This window comes from Octopus sinensis, linkage group LG8 (assembly GCF_006345805.1).
Source record: "Octopus sinensis linkage group LG8, ASM634580v1, whole genome shotgun sequence".
In the NCBI taxonomy this organism is placed as follows: Eukaryota; Metazoa; Mollusca; class Cephalopoda; order Octopoda; family Octopodidae; genus Octopus; species Octopus sinensis.
In genome coordinates, this window is record NC_043004.1 from 30,356,158 (window position 1) to 30,378,788 (window position 22,631).

At 35.5% G+C, this 22,631-nt stretch overlaps 1 protein-coding gene across 1 annotated transcript in view; it reads right to left on the reverse strand.

Annotated features, from left to right (window-relative positions):
* LOC115215059 (tolloid-like protein 1) overlaps window positions 1-22,631 on the reverse strand; it is a 227,281-nt gene that overhangs the window by 119,654 nt on the left and 84,996 nt on the right. The window contains exon 2 of the mRNA XM_029784206.2: window positions 11,317-11,425. Within this exon, the coding sequence (XP_029640066.1) occupies window positions 11,317-11,392 (76 nt within the window). The 5' untranslated portion in view covers window positions 11,393-11,425. The remainder of the gene's footprint in view (window positions 1-11,316; window positions 11,426-22,631) is intronic.

Consider the following 22,631-nt stretch of genomic DNA (forward strand, 5'->3'; position numbering starts at 1 on the left):
AAAGCAGAACTATGAAACATTCATGTTTTATATTTGATATCTTTTTAATCTAATTTGCATTTGGATCAACATATTTCTTCAGATCTTAAAAGCTGCAGCTTGCTTTCAATGTATATTGATGAAAGTACTGATTAGATATGATAATTTGGAAAAGTGATAACAAAAAAAAAAAGGGAAAAGAAAAATAGTAATGTATTAAAATGGTTAATTATAAGTAAGCTTGATGTGAATTCAGATAATTAACATATCTACTCTCAATACAGAGGACAGGGGTTATCATCATCATCATCATCATCATCATCATCATCATCATCGTCGTCATCATCATCATCATTTAATGCCTGCTTTTTCATGCCTGTGTGGGTCAGATGGAATTTGTTGTTGAAGATTTTCTATGACTGGATGGCTTTACTGTTACCCACCCACGCATATTTCCAAGCCAGGAAATTTTTTCCATGACCAAATATTTTTCACAAAAGACTTGAAACAAACAAACAATATCACTTATATGATGATGCTATTTGTTTACTACTATAATGTGATGTTAAGACAAGGGTATGCATACTCATGCACACACACACCCACATTTAAACGTGTGAGCTTGGGGCTGCTGCTGCTGCTGCTGATTATGATATCTAGGCGTAGGAGTGGCTTTGTGGTAAGTAGCTTGCTTACCAACCACATGGTTCCAGGTTCAGTCCCACTGCATGGCACCTTGGGCAAGTGTCTTCTGCTAGAGCCTCGGGCCGACCAAAGCCTTGTGAGTGGATTTGGTAGATGGAAACTGAAAGAAGCCCGTCGTATATATGTATATATATATGTGTATGTTTGTGTGTTGTGTTTGACCCCCCTCCCCCAACATCGCTTGACATCCCCCGTATCTTAGCGGTTCAGCAAAAGAGACAGATAGAATAAATACTAGGCTTACAAAGAATAAGTCCTGGGGTCAATTTCCTCAACTAAAGGCGGTGCTCCAGCATGGCCACAGTCAAATGACTGAAACAAGTAAATGAATAAATGAATTAATATATATAAATATGATCCAAGGATCTGAGTGTAGGAAGTTCATAAGCTTCAAACAGTAGGCATCTAATATAGAGAACAAGAAGTGGACAGAATATGATAAGATACAATAACAAATTATTGACATCAAAAGTTGCAAAGAAACTTGATAAGCTGATAGCTTCTGTACAGCTCTCTGTTAGCAACTATTGCTACTAAAAATGCAAATAAATTCCAATTTGTTTTCTAGTACAAGTTTACTTTGATGTGTTATGCGTCTTTTTCTAAATTCATACAAATGACCTCAAAAAAACTGACACACATACATGTTCATACATACATACATACATACATACACATACATACATACATACATACATACATACATACATACATACATACATGCATGCATGCATGCATGCATGTATGTATGTATGTGATGGACTTCTTCCAGTTTCTATCTACCAAATCCACTAACAAAGCTTGGTAAGACTTGGAGATATAATAGAAGCCCCAGATTAACCAAGATGGAGTGCAGATGGATTGAACCGATGGCCATATGGCTGGGAAGCGAGCTACTTAACCACACAGCTATGCCTGTACCTTACAAAAAGGCAAGACAAAAATAGGAAAAGACAAGAAGACCGTCGTTAATAAATAAAGTGAAATTCCTTCTTTAAACGAGCTCGTGCATGTAATCTATTGTAATTAAGAAACACCAATACATAAACCATTATTAAAAAGATGGAATCAAGACTGGATTTCTGACAGCACGAGATCAATTAAATTTATTGAATCTTCATAACTGATGTAATATCATGATTAATTGTTTTGCTTTACTTTTTATGATGACAGGTTAGACACAGTGAATGCTATGAATGTCTCTTTCTTTTTCTCTCCCTTTCTGTCAGCCTTTCTCCCTCTCTTTCTTTCTCTCTTTCTTTCTTTCTTCCTTCCTTCCTTCCTTTCTTCCTTCTTTCCTTCTCTCTCTTTATCTCTCTCTCACTCTCTGTCTGTCTCTGCCTGTCTGTCTGTCTCTGTCTCCCTTTTTATCTATCTATCTATCTATCTATCTATCTATCTATCTATCTATCTATCTATCTATCTATCTATCTTCTATCTATCTATCTATCTATCTATCTATCTATCTATCTATCTATCTATCTATCTATCTATCTATCTATATGTACCCTTAACATAGTTCTCACGGAGATTCAGCATGACACAGAGTGTGACAAGGCTGGCCCTTTTTTGAAATACAGGTACTACTCATTTTTGCCGGCTGAGTGGACTGGAGCAACATGAAATAAGGACACAATGCATCACCAGGAATTGAACTTATGACTTTATGATTGTGAGCTGAATGCTCTAACCATGAAGCCATGTGCCTTCAGATATGTGTGTGTGTGTGTGCATATATATATTTATATTTATATATATATATATATATGGTCAGAAAAATTGATTGTCTGTCTGAGATTGAAAGAATGTTTTTAAAAATAAGATGGAGGTTAGGACAATACAAAAACAACAACACAAACATATGAAACCAAAACAACAACAATAGCAATAGTAATGTTAATGACAACAATAGTGACAATAACAATAACAACAGTGATAACCACAACATCTCTCACACAAATAATTACAACAACACAAACATGAAACAAAAACAAGAATAATTATAATAACTATAACAACAACAACAATGACAATACCAACAATATTTGCAACACCCCACACACAGACAACAATACGAAACATAACATCATCCACACCACCAACACCCCCCACATCACTAGCAACAATAATCACAACAACAACAATAATAACAATGAACACAATACAACCACCACCATCAGTAACCATAACAACAACAACCACAATGATAGTAACACTAGTAGCACCCTACACTCTGTTTTCTATAACCCCAACAACATATCATACGATATGATGAACCCTTCAACAAAAAGGTATGTATCCCACCACAGACTGGCAGTGAGATAGAGGCAAAGATTTCCTTAGCTAGAAATAGACTCCAACACATCTTAGACCAATATAACAAAACCACTAAAAATTATTATGTGGTGGACAGCCACCAACTCAGTTCATCTGTTGCCAAAAGCCTAGAAAAACTGAAACAAGGAATCAGGAACAGGGAATTAGTGTGGCTCCCCATGGACAAGTCCGGCAGACTGTTGATAGACAGCCCACAGAACTATGTCCAGGCCATACAACAACACATCAGTAGCATGAGAGAAGTTGCACCACAGGAACATGAAAGAGTGGAAAGACTTCTCAAAGCACACATGGGAATGTGGTGCAACATACCCCAACGCAAGAAACAGAATGCACAAGATTTCCAAGCATTCAACAATGATGTTCCTATGCTATACAGTTTATGTAAGGACCATAAACCCTATGTAAACCCTGTTATGGGGCCTCAACCCGACCAGTTTGTGGAGCGAATATTTCCAGCAATTACAGGCTATTCTACTCATACACACACAAATCTATACAACCTTCAACAGTGTAACAGTCATATATACAACTTGAACAGACACACATATCAGTACATAAACATACGTTCACATGTACATACACATATACACACACACAGATACATCTACACACTTAGATACCTATATACTCACATATATACATAAGTACATACATATATATACACACATACATACATACATACATACACACATACATACATACATACATACATACATACATACATACATACATACATACATACATACATACATACATACATACATACATACATACATACATACATACATACATACATACATACGTATATGTATATCATGAACTAACTGTTACTTTCTCAGATGCAGCACAGAATTTTGTCAGTGAGCAGGTCACGGTCTCAAAGCGACAAAAATATTTTGACAAATTGAATTCAAATGTTGAGGTGAATCTAACGGTCTTTTTGTGTTTGTGCTTTTAAATGACTTATAAACACCTTCCATGCTGAAATTGTATATATATGTAGGTAAATGGATATGTAAGTAAACCGATAAATATGTAGATAGATAAGTACATAGGTAATACGAACAGACAAGCACACACATACACACACACACATACACACATACATACACAAAAGAAGACTGAAACATATGACCATACACACACACACACAAAGACACACATGGAGACACATATCCATACATAACAGATGCACGTATACAGTCACACAAACTCATACACATAGACACACTTAAACATGTACACACAAGGAGACAGAGTTACACACACAAATACACAGACACACAAACACATAAACACACAAGCATGAACACACAAACATGAAAACACATGAATATGCAGAATACATACATACAAACGTACAGGTATACATATATATATATATATTTCTTTACTACCCACAAGGGGCTAAACACTGAGGGGACAAACAAGGACAGACAAACGGATTAAGTCGATTATATCGACCCCAGTGCGTAACTGGTACTTAATTTATCGACCCTGAAAGGATGAAAGGCAAAGTCGACCTCGGCGGAATTTGAACTCAGAACGTAATGGCAGACAAAATACTGCACATATATATATATATGCATACACACACACGTGCGTATATGCATACATACATATATACATACATACATACATACATACATATGCAGACTGATGCACTCACATGTGCACAAACAAACACAAAAAAAGAATGCAGCTCTGATAATGGACAGAGTCAACGACTATTGAAGAGGTTGCCAGAAGCAATGAAAATTTTAGAAAATATGAATAAACGAGTGGAAATGGAACTGATGAGTGTGTTAATTAATAAGGCATTAAAACGGAATGACTCTCCCTAAACACAGTAATATGCTTGTGTGCTTGTGTTTGACCCCCATCCAATGCCAGACAACTGGTGTTAGTGTGTTTATGTACCCGTAACTAAGCAGTTCAGCAAAAAAAAACTGATAGAATAAGTATTAGGTTTAAATAAAAGCCCTGGATTGACTGAAACCCTCTCTATCTTTTGGAGAGGCACAAGCACCTACATGCACATATACACACACGGCAGTAACTTCCGCCTGCCGAATTCAATCACAAAGCTCCGGTCGGCTCGGGGCTATAGCAGAAGACACGTACCCAAAGTGCCACACAGTGGGACTGAACCCGAAACCATGTAGCTAGAAAGCAAGCTCCCTAACCACACAGCCATGCTCGAGTTGAGGGAATGAGAGAACAAAAAAGCAACAGGTGGAATTGCACTTCAACAGGCACCTGCAATTCACATGTATATTATATTTTGAAAGCACATATCCATCCACTGATTCATATGTCTATTCATTCATCCATGCATTGATTCGTTGACCTACACGGATCAATGGACGGATGAATGAATTGCCCCAGATCTAGTCACTTCCTTAAACATGAAAAGTGAAATTTTTGGATGCTACCCTCATAAATACATATCGGTTTCAAATTTTGGCACAAGGCCAGCAATTTTAGAGGATGGAGGTAAGTTGATTACATCAACCCCAGTGTTCAACCAGTACTTCTTTTATGAACTCCAAATGGATGAAAGGCAAAGTTGACCATGACAGGATTTGAACTTGGAATGTGAAGACGGATGAAATATCACTAGGTGTTTAGCCTGGCAGACAAACAATTCTGTACATAAATTTTATTAATGGAACTAATTAATTTGTTATTTTCCTCTCTTGGAGCCATTTCCTGCACCCACCCCTCGCCTCAGTCCACAAACAACTACTACTACTACTGCTGCTGCTGCTGCAGCTGCTACTGCTGCTGCTACTGCTGTAGGTGCCACCGCTGCTGATATAGCTACCACTATTAATGCTACTGCTGCCAGTTCTGTTGCTTCTACCACAGCTTCTACAACTGGTTCTGCTGCTGCTGCTGCTTGTACAACAGCAACAAAAACTACTACTACTACTACTACTACTACTACTTCATCAAATCTCACATAAATCATGCACTACTGTCTTAAAAAGGAAGAACATATTGTGTGATGTAGTCATTTTGATTTTTACTTAAAGGTGAGATGGTCACAGCTGGAATATCTTTAATACCTTGGTCTGTTCCAATCATGGCTGATCTGAAGCTAAACAACAACACCAACAACTAAAACTGCCACAACTGCTAATGAGAGAAATACAAGGCAGACCAAACTTTGATGTAATGAAATATCTTAAATCAGCACCAACTTCAGAGACTCTGTATATTATTGATAGCACCATTGTTTTGCCAAAAACTGAGTTTTAGGATTTAATTATTCCACATTCCTGGCAATAATCCATATTAATTCTTCTTTTGGTACTCTTTTAGTTTTAGCTTTTTGCTTTTGTTTGTTTTCTTGTTGTTTTCTTCTGCCAGAAATATGAAAAATAAAAGTAAAAGACTGGCCCCAGAAAATATTGTAAGTGAGAGGTGTCAATTGTATGAACCCAAGAACCTTCACTGACTTCATAACAAGAATTAATGGCTAAAACGTCTTTGCATTATCATAAATTCTGTGGTTGAGACTAACAGTCTCCACTAGGAATTATTGTTTTCTCTGCTGGAATATACTGCCTAAGAGGTTAGAATTATGGTGGAACTAAAAGAAAGCAACTAAAAAAGAAAAAGTAAACTAAGAGTGGCAACTCTTTTGTTAAATTTCCTTTGAAATACACTGCATTCATTTTAATTAATTTTGAAAATAACGAAGCATTTACTACAATAAATTTGTAATTATTAAGGTGATGATTGGATCATAAATTCATATGAAATTTTGATGAAAGGTTTTAACCTAGATCCCTTGGAAACAAAAAGAAATTATGACAAACCCAGAGGCAGTTTCAGGTAGGTTGGTATCAAGAGCGTTTATACTTAACTTTTGTTATTGATTGCTGCCAGCACCATGGTCTAGATTGGTCCAGCAAATTCTTTATCTCAACTATGACAAGATTTGTGATTGTTCACCAGTAATGGAAAAATTTAGCAATGTACTATTTCTAAGACTAACACCTTTAAAATTTAATTAGGTTATTTTAAAAGACAATGTAGACTAACTTTAATCCACTTCACTCACGACTTACTTTACAAACAATCACATCACAATAAGGTTGCTTGTACATAGCAGAATACAATCTACAGGGTTTTAGTAGAAAGAACTTACATTACAAATCTATTGTACAGACCGTATCATTGTTTGTGATAACAAAGGAACATTAATTAACGTTCTTTGATGGCCATCACGTTATTGTTTTCACAGAGATTATTAAGTTGTAAGTGAACTAAACACAGGGTAGTATATGTATGTGTGTAGATATATATATATACGTACACACACACAAACATATATATATATATAATCATCATCATCAAAAGAAAGTGAGAAAATGGAAATATAGCATTTAATAAAAATTTATCATCTGCAAAAATCAAACATAATCCCTTACAGCTGTTTCAATTAAGCCTAAAAGATTACATAGCAATTATCAAAATCATTATATTAGGCAAAATGTTTTCAAAGGGGTAGAAAAATGATAGACCATTAGATTTTTATGTGTTGCATTTTAGAATCATCACAGCAGACTTATGTGTGTTTGTATATATAGATATACATATACACATACATATATGTATATATGTATATGTATATATATTTATTTATATACATACACACATACATGTATGTATATATATATATATATATATACACACATATATACATACACACACACATATATATATATATATATATATATATATATACATATATATATATATATATATATATATATGTATATATATTTATTCATACACACACACACACTTATTAATATTCATGTTCATTGTTGTAACCACTTCCACCTAATTACAGCCAATGGATGGATGCAACATTGAACACAGTATTCCAGGCTTCATGTCTTTTTGATTTCTGATGCCAACACTGTATGCTGTATCTATTGAACTCATTCTTTGATAATTAGCATAAACCAGTGTGGTGTTGGCTTTGTTATTTATTGTTACAACATAATCATACATCATACTACTAAAGATTAATTTCTGTTTACTGTAGCAATTAGTTACAATAATGAATACAGTTATGATGGTATGAAGTTGTCATATAATATACACATATATGTATACATCGATATGCACTTCAACAGGCACCTGCAATTCACGTGTATATTATATTTTGAAAGCACATACCCATCCACTGATCCATACATCTATTCATTCATCCATGCATTGATTCGTTGACCTACATGGATCAATGGATAGATGAATGCCCCAGATCTAGTCACTTCCCTAAACATGAAAAGTGAAATTGTTGGATGCTACCCTCATAAATACAAATCTGTTTAGGTGACAGTCATGTCCCCTTTTGAACTTGAGTATGATACACACACATCCTACACACTTCTTCCATTGTTAATACCAATCCATGTGGAATAACTCTTTCATTTTTCCTTTTCATTTTGCCTTAGTTTTTCATACCCAAACGCTCATTCCAATTTTTTCCCTAAGTTTCATTCCTGCTCCTTGCTACCACAAAGTGAACTTATTATCTATGCACCTTCAACACTAAAAAAGTTATACACTTCTGATCAGCATATCTGAAGAGTTGTATAATCACAATATTTAGTGTGAAACCAATGGTAACATTCTGACCAGTTATATGACATAACCAGTAATATGTTGCTTGGTGACATACACAAAAATAGCTGTCAATCTGCCTGTCTACCTACCTGCCTGCCTGCCTGCCTGCCTGCCTGCCTGCCTGCCTGCCTGCCTGCCTGTCTGTCTGTCTGTCTATCTATCTAGTTATTAGCGAGGGATTATCAATTCCCGCAAAATACTTTATAGGCTCTCTGTTAGTACACCAGACTAACAATATTGTTTAGATTAGTAAAGAACTCTGCATATTCTTGTGGCAGTGTCTGAAGTTATAGTTCATCACCATTCTGTGTTGTAAATCCATGGTTGCACTTCAGTTATACCAGTTTTTACTCATACACATGCACACACGTGCGCGCACACACACACACAAATACGCACACACACATACACACACACACACAGAGTCATTACCATTGAGAGTTTGTTCTAATAAAGTTTCTAACTTCTAATCATTGATGGGGGATAACAAAAGGGGCTGAAGTGATGTACTGAAATAACATGAAGCTGATTCAGCTTGTGAAAACTGGATCTGTAACATGGCCATGGCCCACTGTAAATGGTTTTTGTGCTAGATCTAAATGTTATCAACATCAGCATCTACAAAAACAATAATAATAGTTTCCGATTTAAGCACAAGACCAGCAATTTTGAGGGTTAGTTGATACCAGCAACACTGGTACCTGAATGGTATTGTATTTTATTGGTTCCCCACCCCACCACCTAAAAGGTGAAAGATTAAGTTGATTTCTGTGGGATTTGAACTCAGAATGTATTGAACCAGAACAAATCCTATAAAGCTTTTTTTCCAATGAAGTAATGATTCTGCCAGTCTGTTGTCTTAGAACAATAATAAGAAGAACAACTATGAAACTGTGACATCTACAACAAAACAACAACAACCACAATAACCTCAATAGTATTTATGAGTAAATACAGGTGCAGGAGTAGCTGGGTGGTAAGTAGCTTGCTTACTAACCACATGGTTCCAGGTTCAGTCTCACTGCGTGGCGCCTTGGGCAAGTGTCTTCTACTATAGCCTCAGGCCGACCAAAGCCTTATGAGTGGATTTGGTAGACGGAAACTGAAAGAAGCACGTCGTAGATATGTATATATATATATATATATATATATATGTATGTGTGTGTATATGTATGTGTGTCTGTGTTTGTCTCCCCCAACATTGCTTGACAACCGATGCTGGTGTGTTTACATCCCCGTAACTTAGCGGTTCATCAAAGAGACTGATAGACTAAGTACTAGGCTTACAAAGAATAAGTCCTGGGGTCGAGTTGCTCAACTAAAGGTGGTACTCCAGCATGGCCACAGTCAAATAACTGAAACAAGCAAAAGAGTAAAAGAGTAATTTGGTAAAGTTTGTGTGTCCAGCTTGATGCTAGAGAGACATTACATTACATGGCATCATACTACACTAGACTGCATTAGATTGCATCATATTTACTCTACATTTCACTTCCTTGCATTACGTTATGCTCCCCAACACTATTCTACACTATACTGCATAATTATATACTGTACTAGCAGTATCGCCCAGCGTTGCTCGGGTTTGTTTCGACCCTTTAGAATTAGAATTTTTGGAAAGTAAAAATTTTGTATTATGTAGCTTATTATTCTCTTTAAGTGAACATTTTTCTGGTTGAAATACACCGAAAAATGGCAACACAGCAGTAAAAAGATTGTAAAAAATAGGGATTTTCATAGAAAAGAAGCACCTTTTTGATGTAAATAATTTTTGGTGTTAACATGGTCCGATTTGAATTTTTCTTCTATGGAATGAAGAGCAATCCTTTTTCTATCATACTCTCAATTTTGGTCAACTTGCACTGCAGGGTCTCGGAGAAGAAAGTGTTAGTTGAAGGCTGCCAAACCTGCCTTACACAGACAACTTCAGCTTTATATATATATATAGCGATTTGCACAGTGGGCAAAATGTTTTGTGGCATTTTGTCTGTCTTTACATTCAAAATTCAAATTTGGCCAAGGTCAACTTTGCCTTTATCCTTTCGGGGGTTAATAAAATAAGTACCAGTTGAATACTGGGGGTATGGGAGTGTGTGATATAATTGATTTAACCCTGCTTCCAAAACTGCCGGCCTTGTGCTAAAATTTGAAACCAGTATTAAATTCTAAAAAGGCAGTGAGCTGACAAAATGATTAGCAGGCTAGGTAAAATACTTAGTGGCATTTTGACCATCTTTACATTCTGAGTTCAAATTCTGTTGGGGTCGACTTTGCCTGTCATCCTTTTGGAAGTCAACAAAATAATTACCAGTTGTGCACTGGGGGTAATTAATATAACTGATTTAACCCCCTTACCCAAATTGCTGGCATAATGCCGAAGTTTGAAAAACCAATATTACACCATGCTACATATATAAGTATGCTCCATACTGCACTACATCAGACTACTCCACATAGCATCTTGATTATTTAAAAGATTATTTATAAATTCTGTAAAATTCATTGTTAAACACTTTACTACCACCACCACCAACAACAACAACAACGACTGCTGATTTACTACATTAGCCCAATTAACTTTGTGCAGACCAATTTCATTGATAACAGTGACTTGTGTAAAACTAAAATGAAACAGAGACTTACTTGCTGGGTTTATAATATACGCAGCTACAATAGTAAGCTGGAACCATACAGTATGCAGAATCAACTGACCAGTCATATTTCTAACACTGCCATCATCCTGACTTTGTACCTGTAAATACACAGAATTTCTTTGGTTAAAATCGACAAAAAATATTTTTTAAAATTTCACCATCTCTCCAATGCTCTGTGGATATGTAAGTACAAACATAACATAAATATACACAAATTCAGATGCAATCCCTCCTCTCTCTCTCTCCCTATATATATGTATATATATATATATATAGAGAGAGAGAGAGAGAGAGGGAGAGAGAGAGAGAGAGAGAGAGAGAGAAATAGATAGATAGACAGACAGACAGACATACAGACAGACAAATAGATAGATAGATAGATAGATAGATAGATAAATAGATAGAAAAATTAAAAGAAAAGTTTTTTTAAAGGAATATTTGTATAGTGTTCAAATATAAGTGGCATTTTCCTTGTTTTTGCCTTTCTCTGTCTCTCTTGTTTACACTTGTGTAAACAAGTGTAAACAAGAGAGACAGAGACAGGCAGAAACAAGGAAAATGCCACTTATATTTGAACACTATACAAATATTCCTTTAAAAAAACATTTCTTTTAATTTTTCTAAATTTAATTATTTAATCGTTACAGTTGAAAAGGTCTCAAAATGACTGAAACCGGTACTGAAATGTTCTTTATAAAATTATTTTAGCATTTTCTATTTTGACTTATTTTTTCATATATATCAACTCGTGTGTTCCTTTTCATCCTTATACACACACACACACACACACACACACATATACATATATATATATATATATATATATATATATATGTATGTATGTATGAAAATTAAGAAATGAGTTAACATATATATTACACAAAAGCATTCAATACAGAACTGCTAATGTTTAACCCTTTAGCACTTAAACCACATCTGGCCCAAATATTCTACTTGCTTTATTTTCAAACTGGCCAGATCTGGTCTCTCACACTTAACCTACAATGTTGTTCAAAATAAATAATTGCATTGTCGAAATCTCAAAGCTACAAGATAATGCATGATTAAATACAAAACAATGTGAATAAAAAAGTATTACATTTAGACAAAGTAATCTGAATGATGAAAGATTAATATAATACAGTCAAGAGTTTAAGATCTTGTGTGGCTATGGGCTGTTTCAGCAATTCTTATAATATTTCAGTGACACAATTCTTCTGATCACCTGCTTTCAGGTATCTTTATCTTCTGTCTTTGCACAAGAAGCTGGAAATCCTCACACGGTGAGAGATGGATAAGATAGGTAAAAACAGGTATCTTGAATTAGTGTAATATGCAACAATTGCTTAAGTTCACAAAAACAGATTTTAGCCATATGAGATGATCTTACCTACTGCTACTGACTGCATTAAATATATTTATATATATGTATATATGTGTGTGTGTATATATATATATATATATATCAGAAATGAATTAATTCTCCACAAATGGACAACTGGGGATGTATAAAGAACCAGTGAAAGGAAGGATGGCAATCTGAATTATGTCATTCCATATTAAATTAAAACAAAGTTAATTCAATCATTGCAAACACAATGTTTAAATATTTATAAATGTTCAGTAAATCCATGAATAAAATAAAATAAAATAAATCTGTCTGAATATATACCCATTTAGATGAAATATATGCATGTGTGTGAGTATGGATATGTGTGATATCTATATCTATATATCTATATATATGTTTATATAGACAAAATGAAATATACAGATCTATTTTTGTTGCTTCTCTTCTGATAGCCATCAAATAAATAATTGAATTTCTGTTTACTTTTCGTAATAATTCCTCTATTTTTCTTTTTTTTCAGTAAGAAGTATATTTTCAATGATATTAACTTGATACATTAACTGTCTTTAACAAAAGAGTTGAATGGAATGAATCTGAAGTGATGGAATGAATCCTTAATCGCATAACCATGTATGCATCTAGTAGGTGGTGGGGTGCTGAATAGTTCCTGGTTTTGGGTAAAAGAAAATACAGGCGGACCAGTTAATTATGATTTTTTCAACAATTTCTTCTCTCAGATTCACACATTTATTGTAGCAGTCCTTCTGTCTTTGTAAGCCCTGTAAGAGAACTTGGAAGGTGGGGGCCTCCAACCAGGCCTTTTGCGATACTCTTAAAGTAAGGAAATTTTCAGCAGCCCCTCATTTATGTATTACCCATTCTACACAGCACATTCTTTGGATAACAGAACAGCAACTTTAACATCCAAAATGTATTTTCCCCTTATACTTTCTGTATCTTTTTCTTTCCAAAATAACTTCTTATATAATGAACTCTTCTACTTCATTCTATTGAAGCTCTCTTAACTCGTCTCTGACAATGGGATATCATTTATTTCCCTGAAACAGCTGTAAGACCACCTTTCTCTTTATAAATGTCCAATAAATATCACAATGCTTGGCCTTGTTATCTTATTTTATTTAACACACATGCACACATGCACACACACACATACACACACACACACACACGCACACACACACGCACAACACACAACACACACATATAATTACATGAGAGGGTGCTGAAAATTTCCTGGCTTTGGGTAAAAGAAAATACAGGAGGATCAGTTAAGATTTCATTCAATATATTCCCCTCTTAGATTCACACACTTATTGCAGTGATCCTTCAGTTTTTCTAAGCCCTGCAAAAGAACTCAGAAGGTTGGGTCTTTGACAATAACTTTAAAGCCAAGAAATTTTCATATAAATCCATCTATCCTTAATTCTACCTGATCTTTTTCATCCAACTTCAGGGTATGCTCTGACACCACATTATTGCAGTCTCTTTTCTGTCTTTCCAGCTGGGGTAGCCATATAGATCCTTTACAGCAAGATACCTGTTCGTGTCACTCTACATACTTCAATCTCTCATCATCAGATATTAAGCCAGTTCACTCAATACTTATTTCTTTATTACCCACAAGAGGCTAAACATAGAGGGGACAAACAAGGACAGACATAGGTATTAAGTCGATTACATCGAACCAGTGTGTAACTGGTACTTAATTTATCAACCCCGAAAGGATGACAGGCAAAGTCGACCTCGGCGGAATTTGAACTCAACGTAACGGCAGACGAAATACCGCTAAGCATTTCGCTCGGCGTGCTAATGTTTCTGCCAGCCCACTGCCCTTCAATCTCTCATCATCAGGTATGAAGCCAGTTCACTCAATACTGCAACCACACTCAGTTGAGAGGGCTCATCATGTAAGTAACTTGGTGACCTCACTGGTGCTGTTGTCACATAAGAAAGCACCCAGTAGTTATCTGGTTGGTGCTAGAAAGGGCATCTAGCTGTTGAAAAACGTATTCATGCAGATATTAGAGCCCAATGCATTCATTGGATATTGTTAAACATTCCAACCTATGCCAGCATGGAATACAGACATTGAAAAATGATGACGATGATGATGATGATAATGATGATATCAATGATGAAAGGGATGATGGTGATGATGATGATGATGATGATGATGATTGTAAAAAGTTATATACACATGCCACAATTGACAGTCGGGGTCATATTGGACAACTTGCATAGAATATGGTTCAAAACCATCATCTATCTCTCTATTTCTCTCTCTCTCTTTTTGTATATGCACACACTTATATATATACATATATATATATATACACACACACACACAAATATAGGCACACAACATATGTACAATGAAGTATATTAAAAAAAAAAAATTGAAAAATGATGACGATGATGATGATGATAATGATGATATCAATGATGAAAGGGATGATGGTGATGATGATGATGATGATGATGATGATTGTAAAAAGTTATATACACATGCCACAATTGACAGTCGGGGTCATATTGGACAACTTGCATAGAATATGGTTCAAAACCATCATCTATCTCTCTATTTCTCTCTCTCTCTTTTTGTATATGCACACACTTATATATATACATATATATATATACACACACACACACAAATATAGGCACACAACATATGTACAATGAAGTATATTAAAAAAAAAAAATTAACATTAAGTACAGGCCATGACCAATAAGCGAAAAATATGTAAACACATGAGAGATAAGTACAGGACAAATTACAAAAAAATACACAGTAAGAACAGGACATCAACAATGAGTGAAAAGTACATAAACACATAATGAGAGACACATATGGGACAAAATAGCAAAAGAAGTTTAACACCTCCTCAGTTGTCGACTATTTATTACTCCCTATTTTGAGCTTTTGGTGACAAGATAGGAAAACTTCATAAGTCAGCAGCATCCAGAAATTTTGAAAATATAAAATTTGTGGAGAGTTAGGGATTTGAACAAACAAACAGCAACAGACTGGACGTACAGAGTAAACAGTTGACGAAGACAAACATTAAGGGCTATTAGGATTAGACACCCTGTAATGGGTAATGCCTGGGAGAAATTTTGAAAAGATATAGAATAAATAGAAAAGAAGAAAACAGTAGTAGAAGAGAAAAATGTCAGGAGGCGAGAAAAATGATGTTCAGCTAGGTGGACTTTCATTCCTTCTCCCTTCTCCTCACTTCCGTGGTTTCTTTCCCTCGTCCTCTCTCTTGTCCCCTTTCTCCTCTGCTGTTAGCTCACATGTGACCACAGGTCATTTCTCTCACCTCTGTCTTTTCTGGACCCAACATCTACCTACTTCTACCCAGAATTCTTCACTATACTCATTGCCACTCAGACAATTGCATCCTTAACATAATTATCAAATAAACTCAATGTAACACTGTATATGGAAGAGGTTGGCTGTTTCTGTTGCAAGGACCACCCATATGATAGTCTTGTACTTAGGTGTCCCCCAGGTGATGGTAAAAGACATTGTCAAAGCTGCTATGCTGGAGAATCGATCCTAGGACTTCATGGCAGCAGCACAAACTTCTTAACCACTTGACCAGTTTGAAACGTTTGATCATACATAGATATGTATGTATACACTCATAAACATACATACTCACACCCAGATAGATATATACAGACACACACACATACATACATACATACATACATACATACATACATACATACATACATACATACATACATACATACATACATATACCGTAAAAACCCATGTAATTTGCTCACCTGTGTAATTTACGCAGGTGATTTTCAGGATAAAAGTTGTTAAAAATAGCTTCTACTCATGTAAAATTCGCACACAAAGTTTTCAGAACTGCCAATATGGTCAGGGGAAAAAAGGTTTTCAATTTAGTTGTATTTAGTGTAATTACACTTACTTATTAGATTTTATTAAATTTTCAATAAATAAAAATAATTTCTATTTAACAGGTATCACATTGAATGCTATTAATTTACGAAGTGTTTGTGTTGTTTATAATAAAGTTTATTTCACATTTCATGCCCACAAGAGATTATGTCCAATCTTTAGCATGCTTTTGTATGTCTTCTCAAATCACAATCCCAGGAAAAGTTGTTGATAATATTTTCAACAAAAGCAAAGCTGATAAATATGCACAAGTATTGCAAAATAAGTTTAATTACCAATAAACATCATCTTGGATGACACTCTACTCAACCGACAGAGAAAGTGACTGTTCAAACTGATTATGTAAACAGAATTTTGATTGGTCGAAAGTGTCTTCTTGTCTCAAGCTCTGATTTTCTGTCCATTCTTGTCGGAACCTTTGATATGGAGTGTCGAAATTTTAATCCCTTTCACATTTATAAAATGTCAAGCAAGCTTAAAAATTTGTCATTACTGTTTTAGCCGAGAGACCAAACTGACAGTTTGGTAACCCACTAAAATAAACATTGACAGTCGAAAGGAGAAACTAAAAAGCTTTGCAAGTTTAACTCAGTGTTTATTGAACAAAAGAGGCGCAAAATTTAAGAAGAGATTTGTTAGAATATACACGACTGTGAGGGGAGATAAACAAGAATAGCAAAAATCTACTATGCCAAAAGAACTGGTAATACATTACAAGTGATCTATGAAGAGAACATAAGATTGCTGCATAATTCAACAAGAATGCGAAAACAACATTAGACATCATATAAGGTAAATGAAGGTTTCTGTAGGAATGCTAAGTCATATTCACTTAGTAAGTTTACATGCACAAGGAGGACTTATGAGGTTGTTGTTGATGTTAGACACAGTAAGAACTGGTAGCGGTGATATCGGCGCTGAAGAATTTCATTGTCCTAATGCAGAGAAAGCGAGCAATGGCTTCCTGGAGGCAAACTGACTTCTTAAGTGGAAAAAACCTGATATATTTAAAGAAATTGCTGGGCTCCATTGCGATAGGTAGAAACTCCAAGCAATGTAAAATATGGCCCAGACTGCGATTACCAGCATGAACATCAAACTTCAAAAAGTAGTTGACCATTTATTGGTTTTAGTAAACTTATACAGAAAAAGTAAGCATTATACCGTCCAGAATAAATTCGAAGTCAACTTCATTATCTTTTTTCTGTAAAAACCTATTCTGACATTAACTGAGTCAACTTCTGGTATGAATGTTTGCATTCATACATCATTTTTCAACAAAAAAATTTATAAAATAATTCTGGAAACGATCTACTCATGTAATTTATGCACCCACTAAAGTTTGTTTTTGTTTTTGTGGAATAAGTGCGTAAATTACACGAGTTTTTACGGTATACATACCCACATACATATACAAAAACGTATGTACATACACATATATACACACACATACATACATATATGCTTACACAAAAACATATATACATGCATACACAAAAATATATACATACACATACATACATACAAACATACACAAAAACATATATATATATATACATGCCTCATCTAGCACCTGTGTCGGTGGCACATAAAAACACCATCCGAAGACCCGGCAAGACTAGTCAGGCCATAACCCATGGCCCCTACCTGGGACGTAGTCAGTCCACCTGTGCATACCTTCCTTCTTGTGACACTTGTGAAGACCTGTTGAGGCAAGTGAAAATCAAATCAAAACAAATCAAAATAGATGAACATCAATGGAATTTGTATCTTTGTGGTACCAGTGCCGGTGGCACGTGGCACACAATAAAACCATCCGAACGTGGCCGTAGCCAGTACCGCATCGACTGGCCTCCGTGCTGTGGGCACGTAACAAGCACCATCCGATCGTGGCCGTTTGCCAGCCTCATCTGGCACCTGTGTCGGTGGCACATAAAAACACCATCCGAGCGTGGCCGTCTGCCAGCCTCGTCTGGCACCTGTGTCGGTGGTACATAAAAAACACCATCCGAGCGTGGCCGTTTGCCAGCCTCGTCTGGCACCTGTGTCGGTGGCACATAAAATCACCCACTACACTCTCGGAGTGGTTGGCGTTAGGAAGGGCATCCAGCTGTAGAAACACTGCCAGATCTGACTGGCCTGGTGCAGCTTTCGGGCTCCCCAGACCCCAGTTGAACCGTCCAACCCATGCTAGCATGGAAAGCGGACGTTAAATGATGATGATGATGATGATGATACATACATATGCAAAAAACATATTTATTTACCCACACATACACGCACATACATACATATGTGCACATAATTCTTTTTAAGCATTTCTTTCACACACAGAGATGGTAAACAAAAGTTTAGAAGTGATAATGTTTTTTCTTTTCCCTTTTGTCTTTTTTTTTAACTTGCTGGGACTGATAGAATGCCAGTTCTTGGATCAAGGATGCAACAAAGTTGTTTTATGATTCTTTGGTAGCTATAAAAGTGTGTTCATGACAGGGAGGTTGAGTTCATTGCAAAAAGACTTACACAGCCCATAACTATTCATTATGTCTACATTCCACCTGCCAATCACATCCGACCAGCTATTGGAATTAGAGCCTACCCTGACATTAAAGTCAGAAAACAACAGGACCTTGTCATTAGCAGGGATTTTCAAGATGACAGAATATTAGCTGTCAAAAATATCTTTTTCACATTCATAGCATGACGGTCAGAGTATAGCAGCTTATTAAATAAAATGAATTTTCCTCCTTCAGTCAGAATTCTATCTGAATAATTCTCTCTCCTCTCCAGAGATTTCTTAATGGTCACAAGTGATGCAAGTGTTGGATGGGTGTGTGTATGGCCCCATCAAGTGTGATTGGCTGGGTTGACCATTCAGTTAGGCCGGTAAGAAATATGGATGGGTGAGTAAAAGAAAATCTCATGGAGTACAGCAGAATTGTTTGAGCATCAGAGTTTATGTTTGGTGGTATTTGTTCTGGTTCTATACATTCTTAGTTCAAATTCTGCCATTTATGAACTTTACTTTTTCATCTTTCTGGGGTCAATAAAATAAAGTACTAGTTAAGTACCTGAGTTGATGTGGTATACCTTTCTCCACAAAAATTCAAGCCTTGTGCCTAAAAGAGTAAAAATTATTATTATTATTATTAATATTGTTATTATTATTATATTATTATTATTATTATTATTATTATTATTATTATTATTATTATTAAGGCAGTGAGCTGGCAAAATTGTTAGCATGCCAGGCTAAATGTTTAGTGGCATTTTACCCATCCTAACGTTCAAATTCTGCCAAGGTCAACTTTGCCTTCCATCATTTTGGGGTTGATAAAATAAGTAACACTTGAGCACTGAGGTTGATGTAATTCACTTACCCTCCCAACAAACTGCTGTACCAAAATTTGAAACCATAATAATAATAATAATAATGATAATAATAATAATAATAATAATAATAATAATAATAATTATTATTATTATTATTATTATTATTATTATTATTATTATTATTAAGTCCCTTCTTTTCCAGCGTATACTGTGTATACTTTCTTTCAATTTTTTTTTAACATTTCATTATATGTAAACTCCCACACTTTACATCTGTCTTTGTATTGTCCACCCCATCCTTTGCCCTTGTGGCACATAAATGAAATCATCACCATCATCATCATCATCATCATCAGTAGTAGTAGTAGTAGTAGTAGTAGTAGTAGTAGTAGGTATGGCTGAGTGGTTAAATATTTGCTTCCCAACCACATGGTGTCAGGTGTTCAGCTCCTCTCCATGGTATCTTGGGCAAGCATCTTCCACTATAGCTCTGACCTGAGCAAAATCTTATGAGTAGATTTGGAAGATGGAAGCTGAAAGAAGCCTCTCACATACATGTGTGTGTGGATGTCTGCACATGCATAAATGTGTGTGTACATGTATGTGTATGTTTGTGTCCATATCCTTATCCTGACATCATGTAAACATGTTCAGCAAAGGGAAAATATTACCCTAGTTGGAAACAGGTGAGTGTTGGTGACAGGAAGAGCATCCAATCATAGAAAATCTGCCTCAATGAATTCCTATCTGACTCATACAACCACAGAAAAATGTACATTAAATGATGATGATTATTATTATCTTACAAATGATACTTTTAGATGTCTCATATGTTTCAATTACATCTTCACCACATACACAGAGGTAATTATATCACATCATCATCATCATCATCATCGCTTAACGTCTGCTTTCCATGCTAGCATGGGTTGGACGGTTCAACTGGGGTCTGGGGAGCCCGAAGGCTGCACCAGGCCAGTCAGATCTGGCAGTGTTTCTACAGCTGGATGCCCTTCCTAACGCCAACCACTCCGAGAGTGTAGTGGGTGATTTTATGTGCCACCGACACAGGTGCCAGACGAGGGTGGCAGACGGCCACGCTCGGATGGTGTTTTCTTATGTGCCAATGACACAGGTGCCAGACGAGGCTGGCGAATGGCCACGCTCGGATGTTGTTTGTTACGTGCCAACAGCACGGAGGCCAGTCGATGCGGTACTGGCTACGGTCATAATTATATCAATTCTTTTATTCTGATACTTGTTTCAATCATTTGACTGTGGAGCACTGCCTTGAAGGGTTTTAGTTAAACGAACTGACACCAGAACTTTTTTTTAAGCCTAGTACTTATTCTATTGGTCTCTTTTACTGAATCACTAAGTTATGGGGACATAAACACACCAATACCAGTTGTCAAGCTGGAAAAATGAGGGACAAATACAGACACAATGACACACACATACATAGATGTATACACACGCACAAATATATATATATATATGTATATATATATATATAATATTATATATATATATATTATATATATTATATATATATATATGTATATATATATATATAATATATATATATATATATTATATGTATATATATAATATATATATATATATATATATATATATATATATATAATATATGTATATATATATATGATGGGCTTCTTTCAGTTTCCATCTACCAAATCCACTCACAAGGCTTGCCCAAGGTGCCACGCAGTAGGGCTGAATCCAGAACCATGTGGTTAGGAAGCAATCATCTTACCACACACCCACACCTGTGCCAATATAAATATGTTTTTCATGGTGTTATAAGTTTGATGGTTTGACAGGATCCAAAAAGCTGCAGAACTGCAATGAGCTCCAGTGTTAGCTTTAGCATAGTTTCACAGTTGGATCTTCTTCCCATTGCCAACTATTTTACAAAGTGTACTAGGTGCTTTTTATTTTTTTGAACCACCAGCAAAAGAGAGGCCAGCGAATAACTTGTAAGACAAGAAAAGAACAGGAAAAAGTTTCCTCAACTCAGTGAGTGGAGGTGTATTTGAGAGAGGAAGAGATAATTTTATACAAGGTGTTAACAAGCTAATGTATCATAGAGGAAGAAACACAAGTGTCTTGCTATAGAGGAGATTCATAGCTATATATATATGTGTGTGTGTGTGTGTGTGTGTGTTTGTGTGTGTGTGTGTTTGTGTGGTGTGTTGTGGTGTATATATATATATATATATGGTGTGTGTGTGTGTGTGTGTGTGTGTGTATGACGGTTTCTTTCAGTTTCAGTCTACAAATCCACTCACAACTCTTTGGTCAGCCCGGGGCTATAGTAGAAGACAATGCGCAAGATGCCGTGCAGTTGTACCTGTTTATTTCTGTGTTCCTTTCTGCTGAAGAGTGTAGGCTCAAAACATAAGACTTTCTCACTTCCCAAGCATTAAACTAATACATCTGTTTGTTGTTTACACACCCGTCTTCGTCTTTTGTATCTTTGTAAATTCTCACTATATATATATAAAAATTAGAAAAAAAAAACCTTTTATCAATTCAAAATGAACAATTAAATTACACCATCTAGAAAATTACATAGAATAGAAATATTAAAATTATATTTAATGTATATATTTATTCTAATAAATATATACGTTTT